Consider the following 15386-nt stretch of genomic DNA (forward strand, 5'->3'; position numbering starts at 1 on the left):
AGTTAAATATTCTGTTAATTGGAAGCTACTTAGTATTTCTCTGGAGGAACAGCACCTTGCCAGAATGAAATCTGAGCCACATCTACACAACAGATATCAAGGAAGTGCTTAATTTTATTGTGTAATAATTGGTTTCAAAATACTTGAAATCTTTTAAAATGTGAGGTGTTGTATCCATTTTACAGAGACAATGAACAGAGAAAGAGAAGATTTGGGTCTTTTGGCTTTTACTTTCTCATTTCCCAACAGCAAACAACTATGGGGTGCTGGAGGAGACTTTAACCAAAGCAGAAGGGCTTGGAGCAATCACTTGTAAAAGCTGAGTGGTCTCTTGTAGTTCACCTTTGATTTAATATCCTTGAGAGAAATAAAAGTGAAAAATAAATGTGGTTACAGCCATCTGTGTGCACCCACCAGCTCAGATCTGCAGCTTCAGAAAGCTGTAACGACAGAAGAAGTGAATAATTCCCTTTCACTTCAGTCTCTGTCTGGAGACTCAGTGTTTATATGCAAACACTTTTTATGCTGTTGGGTCGATCTTTTAAACAAGTCCCTGTCTGAAATGTTTCCTCAACATGATAAAGTAATTTGAAATTATTGAGGAAAACTTTCTTCCAATTTTTTTCTCCTCTTTTCCTTTTCCAAATGTTCTTCTATTTGCATAGAGTTGTAATCAGCAGGCTGTCTAAACAGTGTAATTAGCATTTTATAAATAGTTGCTGATTGTAGCTGATACATCAACATATCCCCTTTTGATCCCTGGAAAGTATTCCTACCAGACAAACACTTAACTTGGACTCAGCTTTATTTTAGAAGCTGAGAAGACATGGTTTAAAATTGTGTTGGGATTTTTGTTTGTTTGTTTTATCAGCTAAAATGCTGATTTTTTTTTTTATATTGGAAAGATTTTCATTCTAGAAGGGAATTAATGGATGCTAGGAGGTTACCTCAACACGTCCCAGTTTTGAATTTGAGGACTTTATAGGTTTTGGGGCAGATTGTGCCTTGGTAATTGTGATCCCTCTGCTGCTGGGGTTTTGGGGAGTGGGGATGAGATGGTGCTGGGCTGAGGTCAGCTCTGTCTGCAGAGATTTCTGTCCACAGCCCCACTTCTCTTCCAGTTGTTTTGTAAAAGGGATGAGAACACAATCCTCAGAGTTTGGTTCCTTGGTGTGCTGATGTGTGTATTTATATAACACCCACATCATGATGGCATCTGGAAGCCAGGAGAATTATGCAATATGAGCATAAAAAACATCTTTGGTTTTGCTGAAGTTAGTTCTTTTTCCCTAAATTCTCTAATCACATGCTCACGCTTAAGACCACTGACTTCACTGAAATTTTTTTACATCTGGAGTGTTTCCTCAAACATGCCTGGCTTTTCCAGTTGTCTTCTTGGTGGAATTTATTGATTTCCTTACTCCCTTGTCATGACAGACCGTGGGTAAACAATTTCTAGCTGTTTGTTGGAAAGCAGTTGTTGTCAAATCAGCAAATACGTGGTGTTTTTTTATAAAGTTACCCAAGCTGAGACTCCTCGTGATCTCTAGCGTAGAACTGAGTTCCTACTGTACAAGTAGAAAGGGACTGGATTAACCTGGAGTTTTGAGGTTTCTATATTATCATTACTTAGTTGAATAGGGCAATAAAGTAATCTGTTTTCTATAGAGTCATATTTCCTGAAATCCTCTTTTAACTGTATCTTATATACTTAGGAAAACAGGGCTTTCCCAGAAAATTTAACAATTGAAACTTCCCTGAAAAAGTTGAGATTTTGTGAATATTTTATAGCATTTGATTTTTACATTTCAGTGCTTAAAATACTCTGGTTACTGGAACAGATTTAGCAAATCCTTCTTTAGATACGTGTGGTAGAATAGGATATCCATTTTATTTGAGGCTGTTTGTAAGTACCCCCTGATTATAGTTTGTTCTGTAAAGTACATGCACTCTGGTCTGGTAGTCTATAAATTTAAAGCTGTTTGAAAGGTCTGAGTGTAATAGTTAAACAAGGGGAACTCCAGAAATAAAATGGAAAGAGGAGTAATTGCTTGGTAGCTGAAACTTCCCCCCCTCCACCTCCCTTTCTCCAAGTTTTTATCAGCTCCCCCATCTCTTTTGGGCTGTTGTTTTTAGCCTGTGGGTGAGAAGAATGTTGTGGAAAGTGATCATCTGGTGACATGTTCACCCACATGTGACACGGAAGGAGCTGCCAGGGTTCTGCCATCCCACAGCCTGCAGTGGGATGAGTTTTCCTCTAGTGAGGATGCTGCTTCCCTCCCCTCCTGCCTCCCTTTGCCCAACCCTAAACACTTGGGAGTTTTGGAGAGGGAAACTGCCTCCCAGCTGTGGACATCATACTCCCCCCCCCTCGAGCTGTGAAATGAGTAAACAATTTCTCTTTTTAAAAATTGCTTCAATATGGTCAGTGCAGGACCAGAATTACATTTTGAAGAATTGAAGCTTGAAGGCGCAAGAAGTAACTTCAGAGGTGCTTGATTATTTTTTTTTTTTTTCCTTTCCCCCTCTGCTCTTCCAATATTTAGCACAGCAGATTTTGTTGTCATACGCTACTCGTTTAACACAAAGAACTCCAAATGTATGACCCTTCTGTGAAAAAATGCATTTTGTTAGCCAAGCCCCCAAATAATCGCCCCTCTTCACGGTTCTGTGCAGGCAGAAGCTGAAGCCCTTCTTTTCCACAACATCCATTCCCTGAACTTTCAGAATGTAACAACACTAAAGGGAAAGTTGGTGCCATCTCAACAAAAGGGGCAGCCCAGGGAACTCTGCCAAGTCCATGAAAATAATGGTTTGCCTTTTAATTGTCTAAAGAAATCTGGTGTTCGTGGAGAATGGGAAGCAACACAACTTAGCAATACCCAAATGCAAGCTATTGATGTGAAGTTTGCTTTTTACGAGGTGGATTTTGAATGTGGTATCAAGATGTAATATTTCATGTCTGGTTTTTATATTGCAGTGTCTTCTCTTCCCCCTCAATTTGGTCTTAATTAGATTTTGTTACCATTAATGTTCTGTGTGGATTGTTTCGTCTGCTGACTGACTTCTGACCTGTAAGAAAGACAGGATTGCTTTCTCAAGAACCTTGTTTTCATAGTGTTTTCCTTTTTGGTAATTAGCTGTTTTTAGGAAAAAAACCCAAGCCTTTCACCCCTTATTTTGTACATGAAACATCCCAGAGATATATAATCCTTTCAGGCTTCATCGCTCATCATCTTTGTGTTTGTACCCACTGATCTTCACTGTGTTTCCAAGCTTTTTTTTTTTTTTTGTCTTTCTTTGAACCCTGGAAAGATTTATTTTGTGGCACACAAGAAGCATCCAAGAACTCGTGTCAGTCTTTTTAGTTTTAGAAGAGCTCTGGCAGAAGTGCATTGTGTTTCTAACCTAAGACCTTGGTATGATGCACCTGTTGGCTTTTTAAAGCTGACTTAATTTGAATTTTCCTGATGCCTTCCTCCTACACTTTGGCCTGATGAGATTTGAATATTGGTTCTTGCTTGCAAACCAATGTGATTTCCTCTTTGTGCATTTCTTTGTGCAGACCTTTGTGTCCTCCAGGATGCTGCTAATACATCTCTGGTCCATAGAAGTTGCTCAGACTCTTACAGTTTATTAAATAACTCAACTATTTTAAGTCTCTGGGGTGTTTTCATAGAAAGCTTTGTTTAGGAAGTGAGGTTCCCAAAGAAAGCAAACTTTGGACCCTTAATGTTTAAAAACAAGCCCATCCTTTGTTTTGAGTGTTACCAGCAACCATCCACTGTCCTAAATAAAGAGATGTCTAAAGCCACAGTCAGCCAGCCCTAGATGACTGCAATCCTTTATTTCACCCCTGTTGTATAAGTGCATCTGCCTTGCAAAATACTGTTGTTTCTTTGCCAAAGTGCTGAAATTATATTGCTGAATGTGTTTTAAATGTGCTTTTAGCAGGGATTGTTTTGTGGCTCACAGTTCCCGTGAATGCTTAGGAGCGACAAGTTGCACGCTGCTTACAGCTAGGAAGTGTTCTGGGAAAGTCAGACCCCTTCTCACTGAAGTATTTCTGTCTTTTCTAATATGGACTTCCCCTGGTTCAGTGGCTCATTTGCAGCATCTTGCTTTAGTGCTGCCTCTCTGTTTGTGGGGTCTGACACACTCAGAATGAGACAGCTGAAAGCTCTCCCGCATGTGAGCGCTTATGGAGAGAGAGCAGAAAGCCAGCACACTTCAGTGTCCTATTATTGCTTCCACGTGTTTTGGGGATGTATCTCTGTATTAACAGGTAAATCACATTTCAGTGAACTTTATCTGCTTAAAGAAAACAAAACTGCCCTGTCCTTAGCATGAGATTTTTCTTCTGTTATCTTTGGGAATGTTATGAAACGTGGGCGCTTGAGGTCTGTTCGTAGAATAGCATTTTAGATTGTAAGGCCAACTGGATGGATTTCTACATCTGAAATTCATTTAGCATTTATATCAACTATCTTTGTACTTAAGGGCTAATTTTTCATGCCTAATTTGCACGTGTGGTGACTGTGACTGAGTGTGCAGCTAGGGTAAAAAAGCTCTGCAAACAGCAGGCATTCAGTCTTACACTATCCACCACTATCAGCTGAGTAGGAATTCCGTGGATAAGGGAAAAGAAGTAAGCTCACCTTGCTTGGAAAAGCTGTGCCTGATGGCTTAGGTCACTCTAGCCTAAAATGTCTTCTGTCACATCTCTGGCATTCATCTTTCTCAAGCTCTTAGCCCGCAAGACTTGGGGCTCCTCCTGGGAACACCTCACTGCACCTGAGACTTATTTTCTCCCAAATAATTGATATTGGGTTTGATTTCTCTTTGAATTAAGCAACATCTTGGAATCTTCCATAGATGACACTTAAAATTCCTAGCCAGACTGTCTTTGAGAGCTGTCTCTGACCTGCTGTTCATACAGTCACTCCTCTAAACAGAGCAGCATAGATTGTGAAACTCATTAAAATGCATTTATGAATGAAACATGGAACTTGCTGCAACATAACCACAGAGCACAGGACTGTGTTTTCTGTAGGACTACATAAGTTCTTTTGTACTTACTGACAGCCTGAAGTCATAGGAAGAGTTAAAGCACAGCTTTTTTTATTGGGCATTACTGCAAACACTTATAAACCCATTTCTTTGTGCAGTGTGTATGAGGAATAGGTTACACTGAGACATGGGCTCAGTGCTTACAGAGTGGGCATTTGCTGACACCCATGGCAGGGAAATTGTGGCACAGCAGTAGATGATAATTTTTCTTTTTTCTTAGTCCCACCTCCTTTCTGGAGATACCATCTGGTGGTTGTAAAGCAATCTCTTAAGCAAGGTGTTAAACTGTGCTTATGTGGGATTCCTTAATTCTGGGAACAGCTGTTGAAACCCTCTCACTGTACCTACACCTTTGGTGGGTTTGTTCACTTCCAGAGTTTCTTTGTTCACACCATCAGTGTGTTTTCCTGAAAACAGGGATTTATGCTGGCTTCTAACCCTTGTGTTTCTCTCTCTTCATCCCAGGTCACCTGTTCTATAAGTTTGGAATCTCAGAATCTGATTGGTACCGAATCAAGCAAAGCATCGACTCCAAGTGCCGGACAGCCTGGAGGAGAAAGCAGAGAGGGCAGAGTCTGGCTGTGAAAAGCTTTTCAAGGAGAACACCTTCATCATCATCTTACAGTGGTTCAGGTAAAAAAAAAAAACAAAACAAAAAAGCAAACAAAGAAACCCCCCCCCCCAACCAATCAAAAAACAGGAAAAAACCCCAAAGCGAACAAACCACAAAACCAAAATGAAAACAACCAAACCCCCCCAACTGAAATAAACCCCAACAGAAAGGGAAACCTGCAGAATCAATGCCATTGGTTTTTCTACATACCTGAAGATTATTTTGATCTTTCTATGTACACCAGGTGCATGCAGAACCCACAAATGTGAATATTTTTATGTAAGAAATGGAGAAATCCACATTTCTCCCAGTTCTGTTTTTCAGAGTGGATTTTATCACTTTTTTTAATTTATTTTAAAGTATCATTTCTCATTGGCAAAGAGGCCTCTCTATTACAGCATGAGTATGTTTGCAGTGCTCCTCAAGGAGGGTATCTGTGCACTAAGTGAAGCCAGCTACTTATAGCTAAATCATCATTGGCTTTTTTGTGCATGCCTGCTACCTCCTAGCACCTCTTGGGTCCTTTGTAGCCTCTTGGGGTTGGTATCAAAGCAGATCCCTGATAGGATGGGCTTCCAATCCTGTTTCTTCTCCAGAATACAGTCATGCTTTGTTGCAGTGCATTAGTGATCCTAGAAAGGAAGGGAGATGTGCATGTGTGTTCTCAAAGAGGGAGAAGGGAATCTGTCTCTAAAAGAGTAGTAAAGTACAGCTTTGCCAGAACTGATAGTGCAGGGTATTCCAGTGTGTGAGAGAGACTGGCTTGGTTCATTTGAACATTAATTATTATTCCTGGCTTTGCTGAGATGCTTGAGAATGTCCATCCACGTGTGTTAACTGAGAAAACTCAGCACATGCAGCTTCCTGCTATGATATGGGATTTTTTTTTTAACCATATTAAAATTTTTGAGAAGGTCAAAATCCTTCTGCAACTGGTGTTTGTGAGAGGAGTCAAGTGAATACACACTTTCCCAGTGTGTTTGGAGCATTTAGGAGGGGACGTGCTGAATTTTGTTCCTGAAGTATTTTCCTCTGAAGCAATTCAATATGTTGTAGGTGATCCTATATTTCCATAAAGGTATGTAGGCATGAATAATAGTAACAAATGAAAAATACTGACCTAAGAAGTGTTCTCAGAGGACATTTCTGGCTCATGCTTTTAATATAAAGCAGTGTTATGGGACATTTGTACATCATATATTAAAACCAGTGCTCTGGAAGTGAGCCTAAAGAAAAGGAAGTAAGTTTATTTGCCTGCATAAAATTTTTGGTTGCATGTTAACACTAACCACTGTATCTCATGCAAAGAATACCAAAACCTGCTTTCAATGGAAAATTTTACGTGCTGTAACTGGGAATCATATCCAAAATTCCCAAATTAAAACAACTAATCAACGTAATGATAACCATAAGCCATACACGTTGATGGGATTTTTATTTTCAGTCTCTCAGCAATCAGTATTTTAGAATAAAAATGCAGTAGTGAGTGGATATTGTGTGCCTGTGCTCATTAGACCATACTTCTTGACTGTTGAGATTTATTCTTAAAAATATTAGTTTTTAATCTCTTGGTTTGGAGGTTTGTGGAGTCCAGTGTAGAGATGTCAAACAGACTCAGGCAATACTTGTCTTCAGAAGGCCATCAGATAAGAAGTTCTAGTGGGTGGGTTTGGTTTTATTTTGCTGTGGTTAAGCTGAAAACTCAGGTTTTTTTCCCCCCACTTCCACTAACCTGATTTTTGAGTAAATTGTCCCATGGGTACAAAGCCACTGGATTAGCTCCTGTGGGATCTCAGCAGCTGGGAGTAGGATGGTGGTGCTGCCCCTCAGGAGCTGGTTCTGCAAGAGCCCCCTTGGGTGTTTTGGGCTGCATGTCCCAGGTAATTCATTGAGCTGGAGCTGAGCTCACTGCTTTGGTGCAGGATTACTCCAGGAGTTTTTATGGCCTCTGTGTCTCCCACTCCACAGCCTATTCCCAAGTCCCCTTGGTAGCAACGAGGTGGCTGCATGTCCTTAAAAAAGATGAAGGTCCTGAAGATGCTGAAGTCAGCTTGAGGCATCTTGGCATGTCACTGGCAGGACTGTGCAGGCTGTGGAGCCAAAAGCAGAGCACTGGCAATAACATTAACAGCTGCCTTTGGTAACGGTGTGTGAAAATGTTCCCAGGAATTCAGAGCCTTCTGTTAATTTTCTGTAAAATACTGTTCTTGCTCAGAATGCCCTTGGCATCGGTTTCTGGGAGGCTGGAAAGCTGTGAGGTGAATTCAGCACTGCGTTTGCACCCACTCTGAAAAAGCTCTTAGAAAAAAAAAACCAAGAATCAGGTGGTCCTTCTAAAAAACTAATGCACATTCCATGGCCAGGTGGGAGTGGTGTTTCACCTGAAGAAATGAGGTGAGAGGAAAAAATGGGAGAGTGGATTGAGAGGCTGAATATAGGGAAAGAAAAGATGCAAGGGAAAAAGCTGCAGATTCACAGATGGTGAAAAAGGTGACTTTTGTATGACAGGACTGTCATTCCACTGCTCTGCTCAGGTAACTTCATGAACCACTCAGAATTTGCCTCTGTGGTTTGACATCCCTGGAACCCCTCAATGGAATTACAGCATCATAATTCACAGGCATCTGGTCCTTATTATATGCACTGTATAGTGGATATAGGAGAATTCCTGCTGCCAGCTAGCAGGAAAAAGAAGTAATATTTCACAGCTCTGAAGTAAAGGAGGTCTGTATTTCACAGTTATGACAACATAGCTGTCAAATACAGCTTTTTAAAGTGTTACATATGAACCCAGACAGTTTTTATGGTAGCGTTTGTTTCAGGGGGCAATTTAAGGTGAGCCTTGAACAGTCTGGAATTCAGCTACTTGAGAATCTGTCTTTCCCCCAATTGTTACTTAGAGCTCTTAAGAGCAGCTCCTGGGTGCTTGGTGTCAGGTCAGCACCCAGCTGTGGTTGCTGCTGTCTGCCTGTGTTTGGTTCCCCTCCATCATATGGTACAGATACCAGGCAGCTGAGTTGTTCATCTCCTGGGTGGAATAAAGTAGCTGCTATTCACAAAAGACATAATGGGGGAAAAAAAACAACCAAAAAAAAGGCTCCTAAAAGAGTTTGGATGGCTACTGTGCCATATTCACCCCACATGGCATAAAATTTACACACACACTCACCCCCCCTTTTACCAGGTTATATGATATGGGTGAATATGATATATATATGATTTGGGTTAATATGATACCCAAAGTTACTTGTGGAGGTATTTAAACTTGCTGCTTCTTAGCTGAATGCTGACCATTTCCTAGGGAGTTTTAAGGCTTAGCCTGAGAGATGTTCCTATAGCCTGCAGAAAGCACTTCTTTTTATTGCCATCAACAGATGCATTGAGTAGGCTCACAGGATCACAGTGTCTGCCATGCAGCTGAGCTGTTCTGAAAACATCATTAAAAGGTTTAAAGATGATTTTAATGTCCTCATGAATGAACACCACGTTCCCTGCAGGAACTTCTTCCAGGCTTTGGGGAGGTTTTTCCACTTCTGAGCTTGTGGCTGTGGAATTTCATATTAAAATTGTGACCAAAAGGTGCAAAACAAGAACAACAACAAAAGGCTCAAATCTAAAACTTGTTTATAATTGGCTTAAAGTAGTATTTTTCATCCTCTGTTTCTGGGGGCTGATAACAGCAAGATAGCTTTCTGTTATCTTATAGTATAATATAATATAATTTAATATATTATAGTACAAATGTAGTTTCAATCAGCAGCTATTTATTGGCACTTTCTTTAAGGAAGGACATTGGATTAGGTAATCTCCAGAGGTCACTTCCAACCTATTCCAATCTATTCTGTGCTTTGGGGATTTTTATAAGCATTGGGTTGATGCACACATAATAAATTATACTGAACTAGTTACATCTAAAGAGGATTCCTATTCTGGGGCTTCGTTCTCCTGTACTTGTTGGACATATCAAAAGTTCTACTTTTTTTTTTTTTCTGCTTATTTTGCATAAAAGTTTATGTAGTACGTGGCTTTGATGTGAGTCATGGAGTTAAAAATGCTAACAGATCTTGTCTCTGCTCTGTTTATCATATGGAAAAATTAGCTGTGCAGATACCATAGAAAAGCAGGAGGCTGAGCCCCTACTCCTTGTGTAGCCTTACAACTTTTTGGCTTTAATAATTCTCTGATAGTGCTCAGGTGTTAGGAGCTCAAGAGCAACTCATGTGCAGGCAAAAACGTGTCTAAGCAGCAGCTGTAAGGAAAATACTGAGTGAGGATCTTTCCTCTGCCCCTCACCCCCAAATAAATGAAGATTTTTCTACATCTGGTTGGCTGTGCAGCTCTTGAGTAGCCATGAGATGTGGAGGTTGTGTAAAGTTGTTGTAGCAGACTGGTATTTAGGCAGAAGTTGGTTTTTTCCTTATTTTATCTGTCTCTTGTGTTTGAAGCTGTTGCCTTTTGTGTTGGAACTGAGTTACTCATTGCAGTTTGTTCTGCTCTTCTCAGAGCCCCTTCCATCCTTAATGTGTGATTTTCCCTTTTTTTTTTCTTTCTTTTTTCTTCTTCTGACAAGAGTTGTACACATGGCTGCCACGATAATTTAACTAGATACTCTTTTTAAAAACGTTAGCAGTCTGTGGAGGAAAGGCAGTAGGAAATGAGGTTTTTGGGAGGAGGATTAATTGGAGAGTGCCTTCTCCCTTTCTTTTAATTTCTCTTAAGATTGTTAAAGCTGTTATCACAGTTTTCCATGTTGGAATTTTTAATTAGTTCTATGACTCTGGGATTTATATGTAGATTTAGGCTGAAGTGCAGAGATGTCACACATAGAAAAATGGATGTGCAGCCAAATCTTCAAAGCTGTGCTGCAAAATTGGGCACATTTAGCTCAGGTTGAGATAATGCTTTGCAGGTTACAGTTTTATTTTGATTAATTGTTCAGCAGTACAATTTTTTTCCTGCTTTTTGTTTTTGGGGACTGCTTTGCTACGTCTGGCCATTAGCTTTTCCTTGCTAGAACTCCCACATCAAGGAAGCAAGAAAATCCATTCTAGTTTGTAAGCAGAAATGTGAGGCTGGGAGGCTTAGACACCAGGAAAAGAATTTTGGATAACAATACATCAGGAGACAAAGCCTGAATTCCCTCTACTACAGCATCTGTACCTCCTACGTTTCCTTCCAGAATGAAAAGCCAGATCCTCCAGTGATAAAGTAGGACAGGAAAGAATTAGAAAACCCCAGAGATTTTGCCATTGAAGTGAGGAATTTAAAAACTGATCTTAGCTGAGAATTAAACACGCATTCTCTTGAACCAGTTGCAAGTAACATTTGTCTGACAAATCTAATCTTGCTCTGCAACATCTGAGGAATATCAGCTGTGAGAGATGTGACAGAAGTAAGTGCTTCAGGGGGGGTGATTTTGCCAACTCTCGGAGACAGGCTTAGGCTAAATGTTCTTTGACTCAGAAGCACGAGCAGGAAACAAACATGTAGTATAACGAGGCAACCAGGTGCCACTAATTGCCAGGGAGTGAGCATGAGCTTGTGTCAAGCCCACCTGTGCCCAATTAGGGTTGGCCCCCTGGTCCTGCTCATGCGCAGTGGGGGCCCACCCTAATTGGGCACAGGTGGGCTTAACACAAGCTCATGCTCACTCCCTGGCAATTAGTGGCACCTGGTTGCCTCGTTATACTACACAAACTGAAAATGTAAAAGGTCCCATTTCAACGTGGGAGGAAGGAGGAGTATTTCAGCAGTCAGGTTTTTCCTCTTTGTGTCACAACTTCGTGACCTTCACAACTTTTCTGCCCCTGTACTCAGCCCTGGTGAGGCCACAGCTTGAGTCCTGTGTCCAGTTCTGGGCCCCTCAGCTCAGGAAGGAGATTGAGGTGCTGGAGCAGGTCCAGAGAAGAGCAAGGAGGCTGTGAAGGGATCCAGCAGAATTCCTGTGAGGAAGGGCTGAGGGAGCTGGGGGTGTTGAGGCTGGAGAAGAGGAGGCTCAGGGGAGACCTCATCACTCTCTCCAACTCCCTGAAAGGAGGTTGGAGCCAGGGGGGGGTTGGGCTCTTTTCCCAGGCAACTCTCAGCAAGACAAGAGGGCAGGGTCTCAAGTTGTGCCAGGGGAGGTTTAGGTTGTAGATGAGAAAGAATTTCTTTCTGGAGAGGGTGATCAGGCATTGGAATGGGCTGCCCAGGGAAGTAGTGGATTCTCCGTGTCTGGAGATCTTTCCAAAGAGCCTGGATGTGGCACTGAGTGCCATGGGCTGGGAACCACGGGGGGAGTGGATCAAGGGTTGGACTTGATGATCTCTGAGGTCCCTTCCAACCCAGCCCATTCCATGATTCTATGACCTGTGGAAGGGGCAGTGCAGCATCTCCCAGGCTGGTTCTCAAGTGATTCCATCTCCTGGAGGGTGCTTTGGGAATGCCAGGGATAATGTGCTGAGGAGGAAGTGCTTCACAAGTTGTTGGGTTCATGCCCAAGTGCCCCTTTGGAAGCTTCCAATGGAAAATTTCAAAGCAGGGTTCAGCTCTATAGCTGCTTGGTGCCAGGGATTCTCTAATACATCAAAGTTGTAAATGTGGGGCTGGATAGTTTACATGATAGTGATTTATAACTGTTGACATATCCTCTGTCCAAGCTGTGTGCTATTCATGATGGTGTTTGTTTTTAATGGGGAATGTTTAAAAATGGATAAATATTACTGCAGTCTGGTCAGAGATTTAGAGGGGAAGAACAGGACTGACAAAGAATGTTTTGTTTTTAGACACTGTTGAATCCTCTCCTTTCTTTCTAAGAAGACAAAAACCCCACCAAAACCCCAAAAAAAAAAAAAAAAAAAAGCCAACTGTGGTTGTTGCAGTGAAGCCAAACTGAAATCTATTTATAAGTAACCAAGTGAGATGTACAGTAAGATTGCATTCAGTCTGTGTCTCCTCTCTGAAAAGCATAATAATTTCTGGCATCTGTGAAGATGGTTTACAAATAAAGTCTTCTGGACTTCACCATTAAAACTGTACTTCAATATGTGCATATGATATATGTAAATAGGTATTTTTATCTGCTGCAGCTCTTCTTGCTTTGATTATTACATAACTTTCTTAATCAGAAAAGAAATAACTTGTTATAGATGCATCTGCATGTTTTCTCAGAAGTTCAGCATTGCAGTTTGGGTACTGCTAGGAGGTTGTTATACCTGGGAGTGAATCACATCCTACTTTGCTTGTGTCCCAAGTCCAGTTTTGCTGTTTGTGGATGTGTATTTATATTTATACTCTGTATGTTTTCAGAGTATGGAGGTGTGCATGTATGCACACGTCTGTATGCACCCACACACCTTAATGAAGGATTATTTATTGGGACACTGTGATGTGACTAAAGTTGAGTTGTAACTCAGCTTGCATAGTGGGGGACTGGGAAACATGATAGAAGAAAAAAAAAATCAGCCAGGAATGGAGTAATGGGTAGATGAATAACAGTGGGCATGCCTGGCCATTTAGCATCCTCACAAAATGGAACCTATGAAATTAAAAATGCAATAAAAATCCTATTGCTAGGACTGAAGGGAAATGAGAGGGAAAGTGGCTCAGGGAAAGAATTTCCCTGGGATATCTGTGACTTCCAGTGGCCATGGCACAGCCTCTGGCAATGGGATCAGCATCTGAAGGAGCTGGGGTTGTTAGTTGGTCCGTGGTGCAGTTTCTCACAGTGGGTACAGGACTTTTCTGCCAGTGGGGATTTGTTAATCCCATCCAGAATTCTGTCTGGCAAGTCCTGGAATTGCACAGCAAGTGGCAGGACTGGAGTTAAGAAATTCCATCTTTTCTGCAATCATCTACTGGTCACATGTAAAGGGGTGAGGATGCAGACCCAGTAAGTAGCAAAACAGAGAGTTGTTGTGTTTTGCTCAGTTATAGTTGTAGTTCTCTGTTTGCAGGATGCTAATGCAATTAGAGCTGTGTAGTTGAATTGTTCAGCAGTTCTCCTTTTCAACAAAGAAGTCAATAACCAGCTTAGTGGTTTTGAACTGGTTTCCAGTTCCCATGTTTAGACTTAAAATTCAAAATTATCCCCTTCCACAAACATTTGAAAATAACCCTAAATAGATGATTTTATTAATGAACATTTCCACTAACATATTTTTATGAGTGGTTAAGGCTCATTCTTGCAAAACTAAAATCCTCTTTTTAGCTATGAAGCAGAGGTCTTAAAGTTTTATGAAACGTGGCTTCCTGCTGTGTTTATTAAAAAAAAAACCCAATTGTCATTTTAAAAATCAAAACATCTCAGCCATCAGTTACTTCTGAGCAGGATGAGGCCCATGGAGTGCTTATTTAAGCTATACATAAAGCCTTGTAAGGAAATGATCTTCAATGGAAGGAGAGTGACTTTGTTTCTTAAATATTTTCATTATGGTTTCCGGTGCTTGGAGAGCTTGAAAGCCCTGGAATACTCCATGTCAATACATGGTGGATGTTAAAGTGTTTTATGGTACCTTGTAGCATAAAAGTCATTGTCAGAGCAAGAAATAATGGAGGAAAATTGGAAAGCACTTGGAGCTTTAAGTGGTTTCACTGAACTCGTGCACAGCAAAAAGAAAGAAGTGGAGTTGTTTACAGGAAACCTGTGTAAGCTTTTCTTCAGATCCATCATTCTAAAAGCACTTTATGGCAGTCTTGTTCTTCAAGATGAATCAAATTAAAAAAAAAAAAGGAAGAAAACAAAGTAGGAGTGATGTTGAATCTTAGTATATTTGGGTGTTTTAAGGTTTTTCCTAAGAGTGGGTATGTGAACTTGTCCCAGGTACTGCTAAAGTGGCATTGATGGATAGCTCCAGGTTTTTTTCCTGCTTTCTAAAAGTATATATGCTATCTGGTAATATATTTCCCTGCTACTGGCATCTTGATCTGTAGGAAGACCCACACATTGCATTAGTTTCTGGTCTGTTGTATTTCATTTCACCCTTTCAATAGAGAATTATTGACATTATTAGTCTCTTAGTATCACTGGTACCAAATGCCTTGGAAAATCATGTTAAAAAAGAAAAAAAGTATTTGTTATCCTAAAAAATTAGTTCTTTTTCCTTTTCCTTTTGCCTCTTGATATCTCTGAGCATCCTTTCACTGCAGGTGGATAACCTAGCAATGAATCTATGATATGTCTACTTCTAATGCAAGTTGTTATCCTCCTGAAATCACACGGTGGTTTTCTTGGTTGCTGTCACTGTTAGCTGAAGATAACACCCAGGTGTCTTTTCCTTTCTTTAGGGGCATTTTCAGATGGTTCTTACTCTGCAGTGGGAGGTAGTGCTTAAATTCATCTAAGTCAAGAAATCAGCCTGTCATTTTGAGGTTAACAAAAATAAATAATTCCAGGCTTGGGTGTCAGTATGAATTATAGATGGTGGTTCTTGAAACCCAATTGAGAGATATCCTTTATTTATATGATAACTTCAGTTTACAGGATGGCTTTTCAGATGTGTAATGCTGCTCAGCTACACAGGTGTACAAAAGAAAGGGTTGAACTGCTTAGGAAACGTGGGTTTTGCTGTGCTATGGCTCTTACAGTTGCCAACTCTTTAATCTGGGTTCAAAAGGTGCTTTTAAACACGTGCTTTGCATGAGACAAAACAGCCTTGGGAATTGGTAACAAATCAACAGGTGATGTGAATAAAAGTATTGATGTATAAATGATCTGCACCAACCT

General features: G+C 40.7%; 1 protein-coding gene across 1 annotated transcript in view; it reads left to right on the forward strand.

Moving 5' to 3' along the window:
* The window catches only part of BANP (BTG3 associated nuclear protein), a 135061-nt gene that overhangs the window by 52444 nt on the left and 67231 nt on the right, over positions 1-15386 (forward strand). The window contains exon 8 of the mRNA XM_030457659.1: positions 5536-5703. Coding sequence (XP_030313519.1) covers positions 5536-5703 — 168 coding nt within the window. The remainder of the gene's footprint in view (positions 1-5535; positions 5704-15386) is intronic.

The sequence above is a fragment of the Calypte anna genome, chromosome 11 (assembly GCF_003957555.1).
Source record: "Calypte anna isolate BGI_N300 chromosome 11, bCalAnn1_v1.p, whole genome shotgun sequence".
Taxonomy (NCBI): Eukaryota; Metazoa; Chordata; class Aves; order Apodiformes; family Trochilidae; genus Calypte; species Calypte anna.